Here is a 16,591-nt window from a genome sequence, read left to right on the forward strand (position 1 = left end):
CCAGCACTTTGGGAGGCTGAGGCGGGCGGATGACTTGAGGTCAAGAGTTGAAGACCATCCTGGCCAACATGGCAAAACTCCATCTCTACTAAAAATACAAAAATTAGCATGGCAGCATGTGCCTATGTAACCCCAGCTACTGTGGAAGCTGAGGTATGAGAGTCGCTTGAATTTGGGAGGTGGAGACTGCAGTGAGCCGAGATCCTACCACTGCACTCTAGCTTGAGGGGACAGTGTGAGACTCTGGCTTTAAAAAAGTGGCCTGGCGCAGTGGCTCACACCTGTAATCCCAGCACTTTGGGAGGCCGAGGCGGGCGGGGGCAGATCACAAGGTCGAGAGATCAAGACCATCCTGGCCAACATGGTTGGCCTGTCTCTACTAAAAATACAAAAATTAGCTGGGCATGGTGGTGTACGCCTGTAGTCCCAGCTACTGGGGAGGCTGAGACTGGGGAGGCTGAGATGGGAACCTCTTGAACCTGGGAGGTAGAGGTTGCAGTGAGCTGAGATCGCACCACTGCACTCCAGCCTGGCAATAGAGTAAGACTGTCTAGAATAGAATAGAATAGAATAAAAATTTTCACTCTTGGGACTTGATAAAGCTAGTTTCTTTTGATTATCTCCTATACATATTTAATTGGCCTCTATGAACAATGTTACCTCTTTATGAGGGGACCCGAAGAAGTAGCTGCTGGTGTGAGAATGAGAGATCATCCATCTTTTCTATTGTGCTTTTTGCTGTTTCTTTGTCCTGCTATGTGTTATAAGTAAGGCTGGGCGCAGTGGCTCATGCCTATAATCCCAGCACTTAGGGAGGCTGAGGCCAGAACCCTGAGGTCAAGAGTTGAAGACCAGCCTGGCCAACATGGTGAAACCTCGTCTCTACTAAAAATATAAAAAAATTAGCTGGGTGGGGTGGCATGCACCTGTAGTCCCAGCTACTCGGGGAGGCTGAGGCAGGACAATCGTTTGAACCCAGGAGGCAGAAGTTGCAGTGAGCCGAGATCCTGCCACCGCACTCCAGCCTGGGCGACAGAGGGAGTCGCCATCTCCAAAAAAAAAAAAAAACTAAAACATGAAACAAAAAGAAAACTGTTTAACATAAGGTTATTAAATGAGGATTATTAAGAAATTAAAACTTAAAGCTAAAAACAGGTGAGAATTTTGAAAGGATTGCAATAAAGTTTAAACTTTTTTTTTTTTTTTGAGACAGGGTCTTGTTCTGTCGTCTAGTCTGGAGTGTAGTGGAACTATCATGTCTCACTGCAGCCTCAACTTCCCAGGCCCAAGCAGTCTTTCCACCTCAGCCCCACCCTCCACCCTCACTTCCAGTAGCTGGGACTACAGGTGTGTCCTACCATGCCTGGCTAATTTTTAAAAGTCTTTTGTAGAGATGGAGGTCTCACTCTGTTGCCCAGGCTTAAATGTGTGTGTATGTGTGTGTGTAGAGAGAGAGAGAGAGAGAGAGAGAGTGTGTGTGTGTGTGTGTGTGTGTGTGCAGAGACAAGTTTTCTCTATGTTGCCCAGGCTGGTCTTGAACACCTGGACTCAAGCAGTCATCCCACCTTGGCCTCCCAAAGTGCTGGGATTATAGCCATGAACCATCTTGCCAGCCCTTAGGTATTTTGTTTAAATCCAGCGAAAACCCATGTTTTTGAAGTACCGTATTTTTAAAAAGCAATGTGAAGCATTTACTCTTACGAAAATAATAAAGCAGATGACATTTAAAATAAGCAAAGTAGAAAACTAAGATTTACAGTAAAAAACAAGAGTTTTAAAAAATGAGATTTAAAGCAAAATAAAAAGCTGAAAGCTAGCTAACAAGAATATAAAAACATAAAAATAAAAGACTAAAGGAAAACCTATTCATAAAAATAAAAAATAAAAAAAAAAAGAGATAACAGATACCAGAAACAAGAATGGCAAGATGAAAGTATAAACTAAAAATATTTTTGGAAGTTTGAAGAAAAGGACAACTGGTCGCAGTGACTCATGCCTGTAATCCCAACACTTTGGAAGGCAGAGGTGGTTGGGTCAGTTGAACCCAGGAGTTCGAGACCAACCTAGGCAACATGGTGAAACCGCCATCTCTACAAAAAATACAGAAACTAACTGGTGTGGTGGCATGCACCTGTAGTCCCAGCTACTTGGAAGGCTGATGTGAGAGGATCGCTTTAGCCTGGGAGGCCGAGACTGTAGTCAGGCATGATCGCACCACTGCACTCCGGCCTGGGTGACAGCAGGACCCTGTCTCTAAAGAAAGAAGAAAAGGGTAATTTTTTGGAATAGCATATACCAAAATGAGTGTCTTGGGATACTAGCAAGATAGTAACAGGAAAAGGATAAATTGTCACAAAAGTTTTAGAAATGTTTAATATTGGTGGGGCACAGTGGCTCCCGCCTGTAATCCCAGCATTTTGGGAGGCTGAGGTGGGCAGATCACTTGAGTCCAGGAGTTTGAGACCAGCCTAGGCAACATGACAAAACCCTGTCTCTACTAAAAATTACAAAAAAAAAAATAGCTGGGGGTGTTGGCGTGCACCTATAGTCCCAGGTACTTGGGAGGCTGAGGTGGCAGAATCTCCTGAGCCCAGGGAGGTCGAGGCTGTAGTGAGCTGAAAAATCACACCACTGCACTCCAGCCTGGGCAATCGGAATGAGACTCTGTCTCAAAAAAAAAAAAAAAAAAAAAAGTAGTATCTCTGTTGGAGACTCACAATGCACCATTAAAGTAATAGTCTCTGAGAATTGTTACATGAATAAAGTTGCCTTTTTTGACATAGCACCTATTATATCTTCCAGGCAGAGTACTTTTTACAAAACATCATTTAGACTACTGTTATAAAAAAAAAAAAATGGAAATCTTGGAAGTTTTAAAGAAACATGCTAAGAGAAATCACCTGGAAATAGAAATAGTTTGAGTTGGGACTGTCTTTTCCAGTCTTTCCTGTTGAGGGCACAGTGTTCCACAGCTAGCCTAGGGGCAGAGAGCAACTTGACACCCTTACCTTCTGGCCCCTCCTCCACCCAAAGCTGTCTTTTTAGTTTAGTTTTGTGTTGTTTTTTTTTTTGAGGCGGAGTCTCGCTGCGATGCCCAGGCTGGAGTGCAATGGTGTGATCTCCACAGCCTCCCGGCTTTAACCGATTCTCCTGCCTCAGCCCCCTGAGTAGCTGGGACTACAGGAGCACTCCACTATGCCCGGCAAAGTTTTTTTTTTTTTTAAGTAGAGACAGAGTTTCACCATATTGACCAGGCTGGTCTTGAACTCCTGATCTCAAGTGATCCGCCTGCCTCGGCCTCCCAAAGTGCTGCGATTACAAGCATGAGCCACCGCCCTTTTTAGTTTTTATCTGTACAGGTGGTGCACTGATAGAATAGAGACTGCTGAGTCAGGGGAGTTAGGGGTGATCCCCAGCAAAATTAAATCAGCCCAGGGATACTTCCTTAGCAATTTGAGAGAAGTTTTACTACAAGTGCTATTTTAGTTTTCTTTTAAAAAGTCAGTTTTAAAAATTGTATAAATAAAAAATATTTTTAAATTTTTGAACAGATGCTCCCCCTTCACCCCACTCTAGTTATTACCACTCTAACACAGCTGTTTTCATATGGTTTTTTTGGTTCTTCCAGGCTTTGCTCACATGTACATGTGTTTTTATATAGTTGTTAGTGTTCATATACTTTTGTGTTATGAGGCCTCTTTTTCTATGGCCATGGAAGGAAAGGAATTTTCTAGTGGTGACTGTCTCTGCCTGCTCTGTTGCTTACATTGTTCCAAGTACCATTGCTGCCACATTTTGGAAGCTATTTTTCATCCTACTTCCCTTAATGTCACAGTTTGTTCTTCACTTTTGCCAGCCACAAAACAGCCCCTCCTGCAGTCTTACTGGTGCCAGAGTGCCTCTCTGGAAAACAAAGACGACTTAGCATTGTGGGACTAGCCTGTCTTAAGACAGTTTTTCTGTAAGCCTGTCATCTGCCCAGGTCATAATAGCAGGAGCACCTGTGCTAGAGAGGGAGTAGAAGGGCTTCCATACACAACATAATAAATAATAACAGAAAACTAAATGCTTTACACATGTCATTTCATTTAATCTCCGTAATGGTAATAATACATAGGGGCCTTTCAGATGAGGAAGCCGAGGCGCACAGTGGTTGATGTGTCCAGGGATCAGGTAGTGTATGCCAGAGACAAAATTCAGGCCCCAATAATCACTCAAAAAATTATTGATTAACTAATATACAATATTACTTTGCATTTGCTACAAAAATAGCCATAAAAGATGAAGCAGTTTATGAAAAATACGTAAGTGTGCAATATTTTCCTTTAGCATGGCCTTGTCTTTTGGAACAGTTTCTGGGGTCTAGGTTCATTTTAATATCTGAAAATGGGCAAAATCTGAAAATTTGGTATTGGTAACCATTGAAGTTGTAAGGAAGGGGAAATGGTTTTATAGTTTCTTCCTTCCACAGGTCATAATTTAGTTATGGACATTAGGATGTTTTTCTTGGCTTATCTCATTCGTGTAGTTTTCTTTGCACATCTGTTACATAAATTACTAAAATATTTCCTTGAAAAGTTGCCAGTTTAAGTCATGTTTAATAGCAATCAAGAGTTGTTGCTTTTGGGGAAGAAGAATTAAATGACAGACTTTAAGGGGCAGAAATCCCACCACTCTCCTGGTTTAAATTTTTTTTTTTTTGGATCAATCCCTGTATTTTTTGAGGCATTAAAATAATTATGTGGTTTTGGGTGTTTCCCAAAAGACTTTATGTTGGACTATAAACATTTAGTGACCTTTTATATAAAATGAGTTATTTTAGTCCTTGCTTCTATAAGTTCCTATCTTTTCAGTTATCCTCTTATATAGACATTTTGATCTGACAAATTGTCGTCTGAAACTAAACTTGAAGGGTTGACTTCTTTAGTGATTGTTCATATTACGTAATCTTTTCTGACCTTGAATTTTTCATAAAATAATTATTTTCTGTGGCTTGCTTTTGGAAAAAAATTTTCAGATTTATTCTTCTAGTTATATTTTAGGACAAACATACTGGTTGTTGGAAATCTCAGAAATTTAAAAGTGAGTTTGGTTAATTTTACCCCATCCAAACTGATAATTGAATGAATACTGGAAATTTTCCTGGAATGTTAGGTAAACTCTTCTGTAAGCAAGGTACCATGTATTTCCTAAATGTACGGTTTGCAGTTGTCAGGATTTGGAAACTGGTTTTTAAGCTTGAAATTTTTAGATAAAGACTATTTGTAATACTGATAATCTGTACTGGGTATTTTTAGAGATTAGAAGAGAAAGTATGTGTATAAAATAGGCTAATGTCGGCTACTCATCAGATTGCTCAGATTACATTTCTTGCGTTACATTTCCTTCTATGAAGCCATTCTTTGTGAAATGCAGTAAGTTTTTGGTAGATTTTTCTGTATAAAGTTTTGACTTTTTAAAACATCTGGAAGGATTGTCACAGGAAATTTATAATTATGTTATGATCTCACATGCATGTATGGAAACATGTCACTTGGCTAAACCAGTCCCTGACATCCACCTCACAACTTAGCTTTGTTCTCCAGCTTTGAGGCTGTGGTACCAAATTATTTCTGTATTTAAAAAAAAAAAAAAAAAAAAAGTGACTCAAAGCCAGCCTCTTGTGCTGGTAGTTAATGTGATAGGGTCTAAGAAAATGATAATTCATGGGCAGAAAATAAATACTTTACATATATTTGAGGAACACATCGAGTTTGGCAATAACTTGGATTGATGACACAGTCAAATCTATGTGGAATCAGTAAATTTATGAAGTGTTCTGCTATGCAAAAGTTTCTTACCTGAGAAATAAGACTTTGGTGACAATGTGTATTTGTTACTCAGTGGTGAGGATAAGCACAGGATCTTTAGTTTATGGATGAATGTGGGAGATTGTTAACAGTCTGTACAGACATTTCCATTTTCATAATTTTGAAGATACAAGGGTCTTTAATCTTCCTTGAATGTTAGGAGTTCTTACAGCTTTTTGAATTTTCCCACTTGCAGAATATTGCTCGGTGTTTCACTTGCTCCCCCTCCTCCTCTCCCCTCTTCCTCAAACTGAAAAATACTTACGTATAAAACAGTTCTATGATATTTATCTATTTTATCTATAAGTAGTACAAATGCAGTCTAAAAATTTGAATTACGATTATAAGAATATTGAGCCATATCAATCAGCAGTGTTCAGTGGTATTAAAACACCAAGAGTGATTAAAATTCTGTGGTTCATTTCTCTGCCTTCATAATACTGACTCAACGATTATTGAAATTGAGGGCCAGCATTAGTCAGAATGAAACAAAGAATTTGGTAGTAGAATTGATGTAAGAGTAGGATTGGTTTTAAAAAAAAATACAGTCCTTAATTTTCTGACAACTTAAAACAATTATAATTTTTAAAATAGTTGTACCAGTTTCTATGGTCTTACATCATGTGGGGAGGAAACAATTGGAAGTGATGTTTTTGAACATTAAGACAACATTTTCTGTAATTTTAATCTCATACAGACAGGCAGCTAGAGTTTAGACTTAGGCAGTTTGCCATGTTTTAAAGATGTATTAGGTACTCAACTAACTATCTTGATCTTTCTTTCAGTATCCAGAATTATTTTAAATAGGTTTAAAAAGTATTATGGAACTCCTTCAAAGCCTGGTAGTAAGTTGTTCTTTATTTATTTGATCGTAATTTTTTTCTTTTTTTGACTGAGAAAGCTAAATGCTAAAAGATGGGATATAATATTTTTGTGCAAATTCCTGATGGTTACTTTTAAAAGCAAAGTTTTGTGTTTCAGCATTTAGGAATTTAGTGTTCCCTCTTGAAAAGTAAGAGGAAACAGAAGATGCATAATCCAGTGTAGTCTTTTGTGTACGTAGTTGAAGCCATAAATAATATGCATCCCATATACATATGATATCATTGGATTGAATAGGTTATATGTTTTCAGTATTGATAACTAGGTGTACTCTTTTCTGAAATCCTGTTATTGCAGAATGGGTGAAAGAGCTTCAGATTTTAGATGTCTCTCATTTCAGTTTTTCCCTAATCAAACTGGTATTTTCTTTACTTTTAAGAGTACATGTATAAGAGGGGAGACATAGGTTTCCTCCCTTTCAATTAGATGGTTTGTTTTTAATATTTACTAAAACCAAAGAAAATGTGATTTCCATGACTGAGAATATATCTTTTTAAATATTTATTCAGCATATAGCTCCTTTGTAGGATAATTTGTGATGCTGCATTTGATGTCATCTTAGACCAGAATATATTCTATGATTACAGGACAGTGTGACGTAATAGAAAATGGGCTTTGGAATGAAAAGACCTAATAGTTTTTAAATCTGCCATTTACTAGTTGTGGGATTTCGAGTGAGTTTATTTAGAGGAGGCGTCCAGGATTGTGACATTTGTTTCTTCTGTACTTTTCCAGACTTTATTTTATTGGAATTCTTGCAATATGAAGGGAGTACTATGGTTTCTTATTGCTTTAACAGTATGGCTATTTTATAACATGTTTACTATAGCAAAATTATCTCTTCTACTGAACCATGTTGTCACTTGTGTTAAGACTTTTCATTGCATTGTATTTCATTTGCATTTTCAGATCAATGAGAGACTTTTTTTTTAAATGGGTGGTGAATATCCCACCATGCGGACGAATCAATTTTTCCACCTCCCCACATCATTTCTGTAGAGCCCCAGATATTCTGTTAACAGTGAAAGTAATCTACCTATTGAATTTAGGAATAGTAGACTTCTTGGCCGTTGACAGTACATTTGATACTCTTCACAGGACTGTAATGAGATATAACTTGGTATTAAAATATGAACATTGAACCTATAAAATGTTCAACTTGAAAATAAGGGTAATGTGGTGGAGGCTGTCTCCGCTGATAAAAAATAAATATCACAAGGTTCATTATCTAGCTTCTAGAGTTATTCTTAAAACTATTTCTGTAATGTTATGGATGGAAACATAAAAAAAAGAGCAAATATTTCTGGCTTAAGACTTTTGTTACTTGAGGAAACTGTCTTCTATAGCAGTGGTCTCCAACCTTTTTGGCACCAGGGATCAGTTTTGTGGAAGACAATTTTTCCGCAGACCAGGGCTTGGGGAGGATAGTTTCCAGATGAAACTGTTCCATCTCAGACCATCAGGCATTAGACTCTCATTAGGAGCACACAACCTAGGTCCCTCATTCACAACAGGGTTCACGCTTCTGTGAGAATCTGATGCCACCGTTGCTCTGACAGGAGGCAGAGCTCAGGCAGTGATGCTGGCTTGCCGCTGCTCACGTCCAGCTGTGCAGCCCCATTCCCAACAGGCCGGTCCGCAGCTCTGGGGGTTGGGGACCCCTATTCTACAATGTTAATTTTATGGGTGTTTTATGGTTAAAAAAATTATCAAGAAGATTGATACTTAATAAGAGCATAACTGTTCTACAACACTTAATTTATAAAAGTATATTTTCTGAAACCTTTGTGGCATTGAGGTAAAAGGTGACTTTCAAATACAAGTTTTGTTGTCAAGAATTATTCATCCCTAATACAGTTTTTAAAAATCATATTAATTCCAAAATTGGGTACTTAAATTGTTCTCTGTGGTTTTGCATACATAGCACTTGGTGTACATATTTTAGTGTGTATGCATATATTTTAGTTACTGTTTGCTGCACTTATTAACCTGATAAAACAAGATGTTGGAAGTACAAATAATATTCACGTGGTCTACTATGATGTTTACTTGCCTATAAATAGTTAAAAATGTAGCTAATGATGATACAGTACTTATATTTTTAGTGGCCTTTAGTAGTTTAACCTTGGTTACAATATAATACTTTGAAAAAATTTGGAAAATACAGGAAAATATTAATATAAAGAAAAAAATACCATTATTTAAAACTGTTGCTTGGAACTAAGTGATGTTTGTTTCTGTCTCTTATTATCTTAGTATGGGTGTGTGTATGCATGCATACATCAAAACACATTTAGAGGTCTCAAATAAAAGACTGCCTGATCTCAGGGTGAGTGAAGTCTTGACAATAAGCTTAAAACAAAGAAGAAACCATATTAAAAATATAGATTCCTTTGACTTCAGTTTTTTAAAAAGGAATGAAATGTAAAAGGCAAACTGGGAAGAATACTTCTCAATCTGTTTCAGTTTCCTCCTTATTCCTTTGTTAGCAGTTAGTACCACATTATACCTATACTTTACCTTTTCCCTTGGTATATAGTTCTGTTTTAGCAAAGCATATTCTTGAACTTTTAAGAGGAAAAAATATCAATAAGGACTGCTCAAGTTCTTTCTTTTTAATTACCAATGATTCTTAATGTAGATAAGAAGTATTGACTGTCTGTAAGTAAAAGCCTCGTTTTAGCTTTTAACCAATTCTACCTCTAAAAACTGGACTGAAACTTACCAAGTAAAATAATTTTATATTATATGAGTGTCAAGTAGTCAAATAAGTAGATAATGGGGAATAAAGAGGAGGGCTACAATGAACACTAATAATTTATAAACTGAATAGTTGACCGTTGACTAACTGAATATTGGCTGTGTTTACATAGCTGTGGAAGCATATGTTAGTCCATTTTCATGCTGCTGATAAAGACATACCCAAGTCTGGGAAGGAAAAGAGGTTTAATTGGACTTACAGTTCCACACGGCTGGGGAGGCCCCAGAGTCATGACAGGAGGTGAAAGGCACTTTTTACATGGCAGCAGCAAGAGAAAATGAGAAAGAAGCAAAAGTGGAAACCCCTGATAAGACCATCAGATCTCGTGAGACTTACTCACTACCACGAACAGTATGAGGGAAAACGCCCTCATGATTCAAATTATCTCCCACTCGGTCCCTCCCACAACACGTGGGAATTATGGGAGTACAATTCAATATGAGATTTGGGTGGAGACACGGAGCCAAACCATATCAAAGCGTGTGTGCAAGAGTTGAGGATGGTAGCTTCTCACAGTTGGCACTAAAGATCTAGTGAGTCAGTGTTGCTGAGTTGTACAGAGTTAAGTTGCTGGAGTGTTCTGAGAAGCAAATGTGAAAATGGGTAAAAGACTGTGGAAACAACAAACGGTTTTATAAATATAAAGGCAATAATGATTATGTGGATTTTATTCTTGTATTCTTCATTCTTTGGTGATTCCATCTTTCATTCTCTCTGTTAACTTTCTTTTTGGCCTAATATTAGAGTCCATTAAGATTTGGTATTGTTAACCAGTTATACTGCTGAACTACCCAGTAGTTGTAACTGTTAAATTTAAACAGTGTGATCCTAATAATTACCTATCTTTATCAGGACAGAGAAACCTACTCTTCAGGTCACTCATTTTCAAGACTTTTGTTTTAAGCAAAGAGAAAGTTAATATATTGAGTAAGCCTAGATAGAACACATGTGAGAAGGGCTCATTTTGTACTTTCTGGTGACTATTAGATTGTTCTCAAAATTACAGATACTTTTTAATACTGGTGAAGAAATGTCAAAATTACAGCAACATTTTTTTTTCCTGGTTTGCATTCTCTTGTGAAACAGCAGCATTTCTTAAAAGTTATTTTTCTTCTTTTACTTTCCCTCCATTATTACATTCTCATGTCTGTTTATGTTTGCAGAGATTAAATACAGATAAAAATCTGGAGATAAAAGGTTATCGATGGCGACAGCAGAAATGTTAAAAATCATTAGATATTTTGTGGGTCAAGTTTTCTTTTGATAATATTGTCAAACTGGTTTAAAATAATTTACAGAAAAATTTTTTGGTGTTATCAAAGTATTCTTGGTTACTTTTTTAAGTGTTATAATGATAATTACATGAAAGGAAATGTAAGTAGAAAAGCCTGTATCCAAAGACTTTTACCCTTCAACAGAAGGTCATAATAATGGCCTATACTTTAAAAAAACAAGAACTGAGTATAAAGAGATAACTTTTTAAAATTTCAAGTTAGGAATCTCAATTTAGGATTGGTGAAAATCCGTAAGTCACTTGTTTGACTATAGTGTTAGTTTAAATGGTATGAAAATTGTTGGGAAGGGGGGTGTCTTTTTCTGTAATTTTGTTTGCCGTTCAAATTCTAGACCTTTGTCTGGAGGATTGTTTGTGTGTGTGTTTAAGAAACCGTTGAGAGTGCCCCCTCTAGCGTCTGTGATATATTCTTAAAACATCTGTGTCAGAAGTTTTCAGAATTAAAAAGCTGTTTTTTTTCCTTTCAAATCTGGACATAAATTTTTATTTTTATTTTTATTTTTAGCACGGAATAATTTTTTTTTTAAAAAGGTCACTGGAATTATGGGTAGGGCATAGATTGAGGGCAGTAGAAAACATGAGAAAGGAAGGATCAAAATGCCATTTCTACCTTTTTAGAAATAGTTATTTTTAAATGACCTGGAATAAGGCCAAACCATACAGTGTTGTTTTTAGTTTACGTTTGTTTCTGAATTAATTGAAGCTTAAAATACTTTGTTTTGGAATTCTTTATGCCATCAGATCTCATCTTGAGGGGGGTTCTTTGCAGTTTCTGAAAGCAACAGCTTCATTGGAAGATAGCTTTTTTCTGGGGAGGGGAGTAGTAGACAGGGTCTCGTTCTCTGTCGCCTCAACCTCCTGGGTTCATGCAGTCCTCCCACCTCAGTGTCCTGAGAAGCTGGGACCACAGATAGATGCTACCACGCCTGGCAAATTTTTGTATTTTTTGTAGTGACGGAGTTTTGCCATGTTGGCCAGGCTGGTAAGTGAACTTCCAGACTCAAGTGATCCACCTGCCTCATCCTCCCAAAGTGCTGGGGTTTACAGGTAGGAGCCACTGCACCTGGCCTGGAAAATAACTTTAAAATAGATCTGGATTCTTCGTGTAAGCGTTCTGTTATTTTTTTTGTTTTATATTTGCCATATCCTTCTGTGGATATACTTAATAACTGTATTGTGAGTATGTGCTGATGGCTCCCATTGTTTTTCAACCAAAGAAATGAGATTCTTAGATTATTGGCTCTCTGCCACCTCTCCCTCTAAACACAGCACTCACACAAGCCTTCAGCTAAGAATCTTGTGAAGGGTTACGGAAACAGAACCTTTCTTATTTGACCCATGGGCCTTTGTCGGTTGAACAAGGAAAGTAGTGTTCTGAAAGCTACAACATTTATGAAGGCTCTGGTAAAAATATTTCATGTACGTGGACTGGAGATTAACTTCTTTCATCTTGTTCTCCAACAAATTAAACAATGCAAAGAGATTTCAAGTGCATTCTTGGTAATGAAATGCTTGGGTGAATTATAATCCTAATTGCTATTGTTCATTTTCACAGCTGCATTTTGACACTTTTAACTGTCTAAGCCATGCATTCTTCAGCCACCAGGATAAACAAAAGCATTCTGAAATTCATCTTTTTGTGGCATCTTAAATTGTGAATCTGTTATTGGCTGCCTTAGTTTTATTTTGGTTCCATGGTTAATAAAATTAGGAGGAAACTTATTCTTCTACATTTATACATAAAACTGTTGTAATAGAACCATTACTGGATTTTAACGAAAATGTATTCCTTAGTGGTCTTAACATTTTTAAGTGGGGGTGGGCATTGGAGATCATGGATTTATTTTAGTCCTGGGGAAGGAATTTGTATTTATTTTATCACATTAATTGGTATCTTAGGAGGCAGTTTTCTCCAAGATTTGAAAGAAAATAATAGGATTTTGCTTTTCTTCCATAGAAGAACAGTGTCCTGAATTTAAATCTGAAAGCCAGATTGATTCAGTTTTTTGGCAAGTCACACTTATATGCATAATGGTTCCTTTAAAATTTGACCCAAACCTGTTTGTTGGTCTGTTCTTTAAACATGAAGACATTGAAGTGTTTGCAATAAATTTGAAATTTATATTTAAGAGATTTGAGTGCCAATTTCAACCAAACCTTCCTGATTCTAAAAATGGAACTTTTTGATGACTGAAAAACCATATAGCAAAAGTGGGGTATATGTATGTAATAGTTACCAAATTCTGATTTTTCACTATTTCTAAGACTTAATGCTAAGTGGAAGAATTGAATTACTATATTCACAGACACCTGTTATAACAATTGTTTGGTAATAATTGGAGCTTTCGATGTCAAATGAATACTACTACAGGATGTCACAGTTTTGCAGTATTTCTTTATTCTCAAAATGTCTTTGAATCCTTAAATTCATATAAGCATGAGAAATTCCATTTTGATGACCAAACATTTTGCCATCTCATGTCTTAATCTTATTTTTTCCAAAGTAAATTCTTTCATATAAAAATATTACATGATGTTTTGAAATCATCCTAATAGATGGTTATTTTATATATATTACCTTTTGTGTTTTGGAGACAGGGTCTTGCTCTGCTGCTCAGGCTGGAGTACAGTTGGGTGGTCATGGCTCCCTGAAGCCTTGACCTCCTGGGATCAAGCAATCTTCCCACCTCAGCCTCCCTAAGTAGCTGGTACTACAGGTGCACGCCAACACGTCTGGCTAATTTTTAATTTTTTGTTTTTGTTTTTAGAGACCAGGTTTCACTGTGTTGCCCAGGCTGGTGTTGGTTATTATATTTAATATAATAATAGCTAATATTTACTGAGTACTTCCTGTATGTCAGACACTGTGCTAAATAAACGCCATTTGCTGTGCTAGCCTTTGAGGTAGTATGCTTATTTATTCCCATTTTATGGTTGAGGAAACTGAGGTTAAGATAATTAAAATAATTTTGCCAAAGGTCACATAGTAAGTGATTAGAATCAGATCTTTCTGACTCCTGAGGCCCAGATCGTTGCCGAAGTCCTAAGGGAAAGTTAAGTGTGCATCATACAATCTCCTGATGGAATATTATGCAGCCAGTAAAAGCGAGGGTTACAGTGAATCTATGACATAGAAGTGCACATGACAGAGTAAACGAAAAAAGACTAAGAGATTACAGTTCAACATTTATAGTGGTTCTAAACATCTGTAGGTATCTTTGATTTATTCTTTTTAAAAAATGTGATATAGATACTGTTTAGCTGTTACATAATTTTGCCTAATTTATAGGATTTCTATAAGCAGGAAACATAAGCCTGCATTGCATGTAAACCAGATCTGGTCAAGAAACTGACAACTTAGTTTTATAATAGACGCTAGCATGTTCATTTTTTTTTTTTTTTAAATTTGACCCTTAGCCATTTTTTGCTGGACTTACACCAGCTCTAATGCAGTCTCTCATCTGTATTCTTGAAGACTAATGGAATAGTAAAATCTGCTTAAAGATAACTTAAGTGTGTTACATAGTGTCCTTGGGGTAGCTTGTGCACAAAAGATGTTTTCTCTCCCACCCTGTAGAGGTAGCTCATTAAGACACCCCGTAGTGTCATTATTAAGTTTTCATGTGTTTCTCAGTTTTGATGCTAATCTTTGTGCGTATGTGCGTGCATTTTTTTCCTCTGCAGCACCAATGTGGTTATGAATTATTCAGAGATCGAGTCTAAGGTTCGAGAGGCAACGAACGATGATCCTTGGGGACCTTCTGGGCAACTCATGGGAGAGATTGCCAAGTAAGTGATAATTTGACTCAGCAGTGCAGAAAAAAATCAAAGTATCTTAACACAGAAATGTGAAATTTGCTTTCAGATTTAAACTGTTTGGCTGCCAGAATATAAATTTTGCATAATCATTCAGATGGTAATGTAGAAAGTTTCAGATAGTAATGTGGAAAGTTTTATGCAGTCCATTTCCCTTAGAAATTTGGCTCAAAAAAGAAACCCATAATGTATCTTTTTCAATTAAGTTTTGAGATATGCTGTAGCTCACCATGTAAAATTTTGACAAATACATATAAAATAACTTGAAGTGCAAGTTAGAAAAATTTTTTTTCTGTGAACATCTGGGACACCGTACCAGTGAATGAAGAGCTTGCAAAATATGATATTAATTAAATTATTAATTGCAAAGTATTGATTAATTAGCGGGACTTACATATGTGCCAGGTAGTGTATAAAACATAGGGAAACCATTTTCAAGGAAGTACATAATCTTCTTAATTTTTTGAATTATGTTTATTAATTTTTAAAAACGCTTCGGGGAAACACCAAATTAGAACAAGTCTGCCATCTACTGTCAAAATTAATATATTGCAGACTCTTAAAGAAAATGATTCTTTTTTCAGGGCTACATTTATGTATGAACAATTTCCAGAACTTATGAACATGCTTTGGTCACGAATGTTAAAAGACAACAAAAAGAATTGGAGAAGAGTTTATAAGGTATGAACACAAATCTGCTTTAATTGCTTGACATGTTGAAAACAAATGCTGGAAATTTAAAGTGTATATGCATAGGTGGTTTTGAAGTATATTAAATCCTAGAATAGAATAATCGAAAACACATGAAAGAAGTAGATTTGTTATTTGTGTTCTATTTTCTAGTCATCATGAACAACTGTTCTGAATGAGAAATTCTTAATACTTCTAAATGTTGATTATTTCTTAAAATTTTTCCTACTAAAATGTTTATGCATGCCAAAAATAATGCATCTATAGTAGTGTGCATGTTTAGTGTATGAGCAGTTAAGATGAATACCACAGTCTGAATGGTTTGTCATCTACGTAGACATTTACCTAATTTATGGTAGTATTCTCACAGTATTCTGTATCACAAATGTTCAAAATGTAATTCTAATTTTAAATTTGTGAATATGAACTTTTTATCAGATTCCTTTTGTTTAGTTCTGATCTCATATAATGCAGAATTCTATAGTAATGTAGTCGTCTGCGCTTCTATACCTACCATGTTTTCTTACTTCTTCAGAATGTTTTTCTTTGCATCCAAAATGACATAATTTGGCTTTTAGGATTGAAAATCTATGTTAGTTTCATGTTTTTTTATGTTATTTCTTTCTGAAAACATTCAGTGTCATTCCCTTAGGTTGCATGGTAGGTGTGATGAAATAATTGAAATATTGTAAATTAAATTTGCTTTTAGTTTTTTGTTTTTTTTTAATTCTTGAGTAAACTCCTTTTTTAAAGAATATAGTCATATATACCACATAAGGACATTTTAGTCAGTGATGGTCTGCTTATTTGACAGTGGTCCCATTGGATTATAATACTCTATTTTTTCTGTACTTTTTCTATGTTTAGATACAAAAATACTCAGCATTGTGTTACAGCTGCCTATAGTAGTCATTACAGTAACAATGTTGCACAGGTTTGTAGCCGAGGAGCAATAGGTTGTCCCATAGATCGTCAGTGTGTAGCAGGCCATACCATCTAGGTTTGTGTAAGTACGCTCTGTGATATTAGTACAGTGACGAAATTTCCTAATGGCACATTACACAGAACATATCCCCATCGTTAAGTGACACATGGCTGTAAATTACTGGTAGGAGGAGGTTTTGTGTCCCTCAGTTTTACCAACCTAACTAGATTTTTTTTTGTTTTTGCCGCCCCCTCTCTGCCTAACTAGATTTTCATATACCTAATCAAGTGAGGTTTGTTCCAAGCAATGTTAAGTTCAAAATGTACAATTTATTATATAGTATATTCACAAAGTTTTGTAGGAGTAACTACTAT

The 16,591-nt window shown here is 36.3% G+C and overlaps 1 protein-coding gene across 4 annotated transcripts in view; it reads left to right on the top strand.

The window, feature by feature from the left end:
* Window positions 1-16,591, top strand: part of CLINT1 (clathrin interactor 1) — a 72,576-nt gene that overhangs the window by 26,370 nt on the left and 29,615 nt on the right. For all 4 annotated transcript variants that reach the window (XM_008015155.3, XM_008015156.3, XM_073010554.1 and 1 more), the window contains exons 2-3: window positions 14,471-14,575; window positions 15,187-15,283. In XM_008015155.3, coding sequence (XP_008013346.2) covers window positions 14,471-14,575; window positions 15,187-15,283 — 202 coding nt within the window. The remainder of the gene's footprint in view (window positions 1-14,470; window positions 14,576-15,186; window positions 15,284-16,591) is intronic.

This window comes from Chlorocebus sabaeus, chromosome 23 (assembly GCF_047675955.1).
Source record: "Chlorocebus sabaeus isolate Y175 chromosome 23, mChlSab1.0.hap1, whole genome shotgun sequence".
Lineage (NCBI taxonomy): Eukaryota > Metazoa > Chordata > Mammalia > Primates > Cercopithecidae > Chlorocebus > Chlorocebus sabaeus.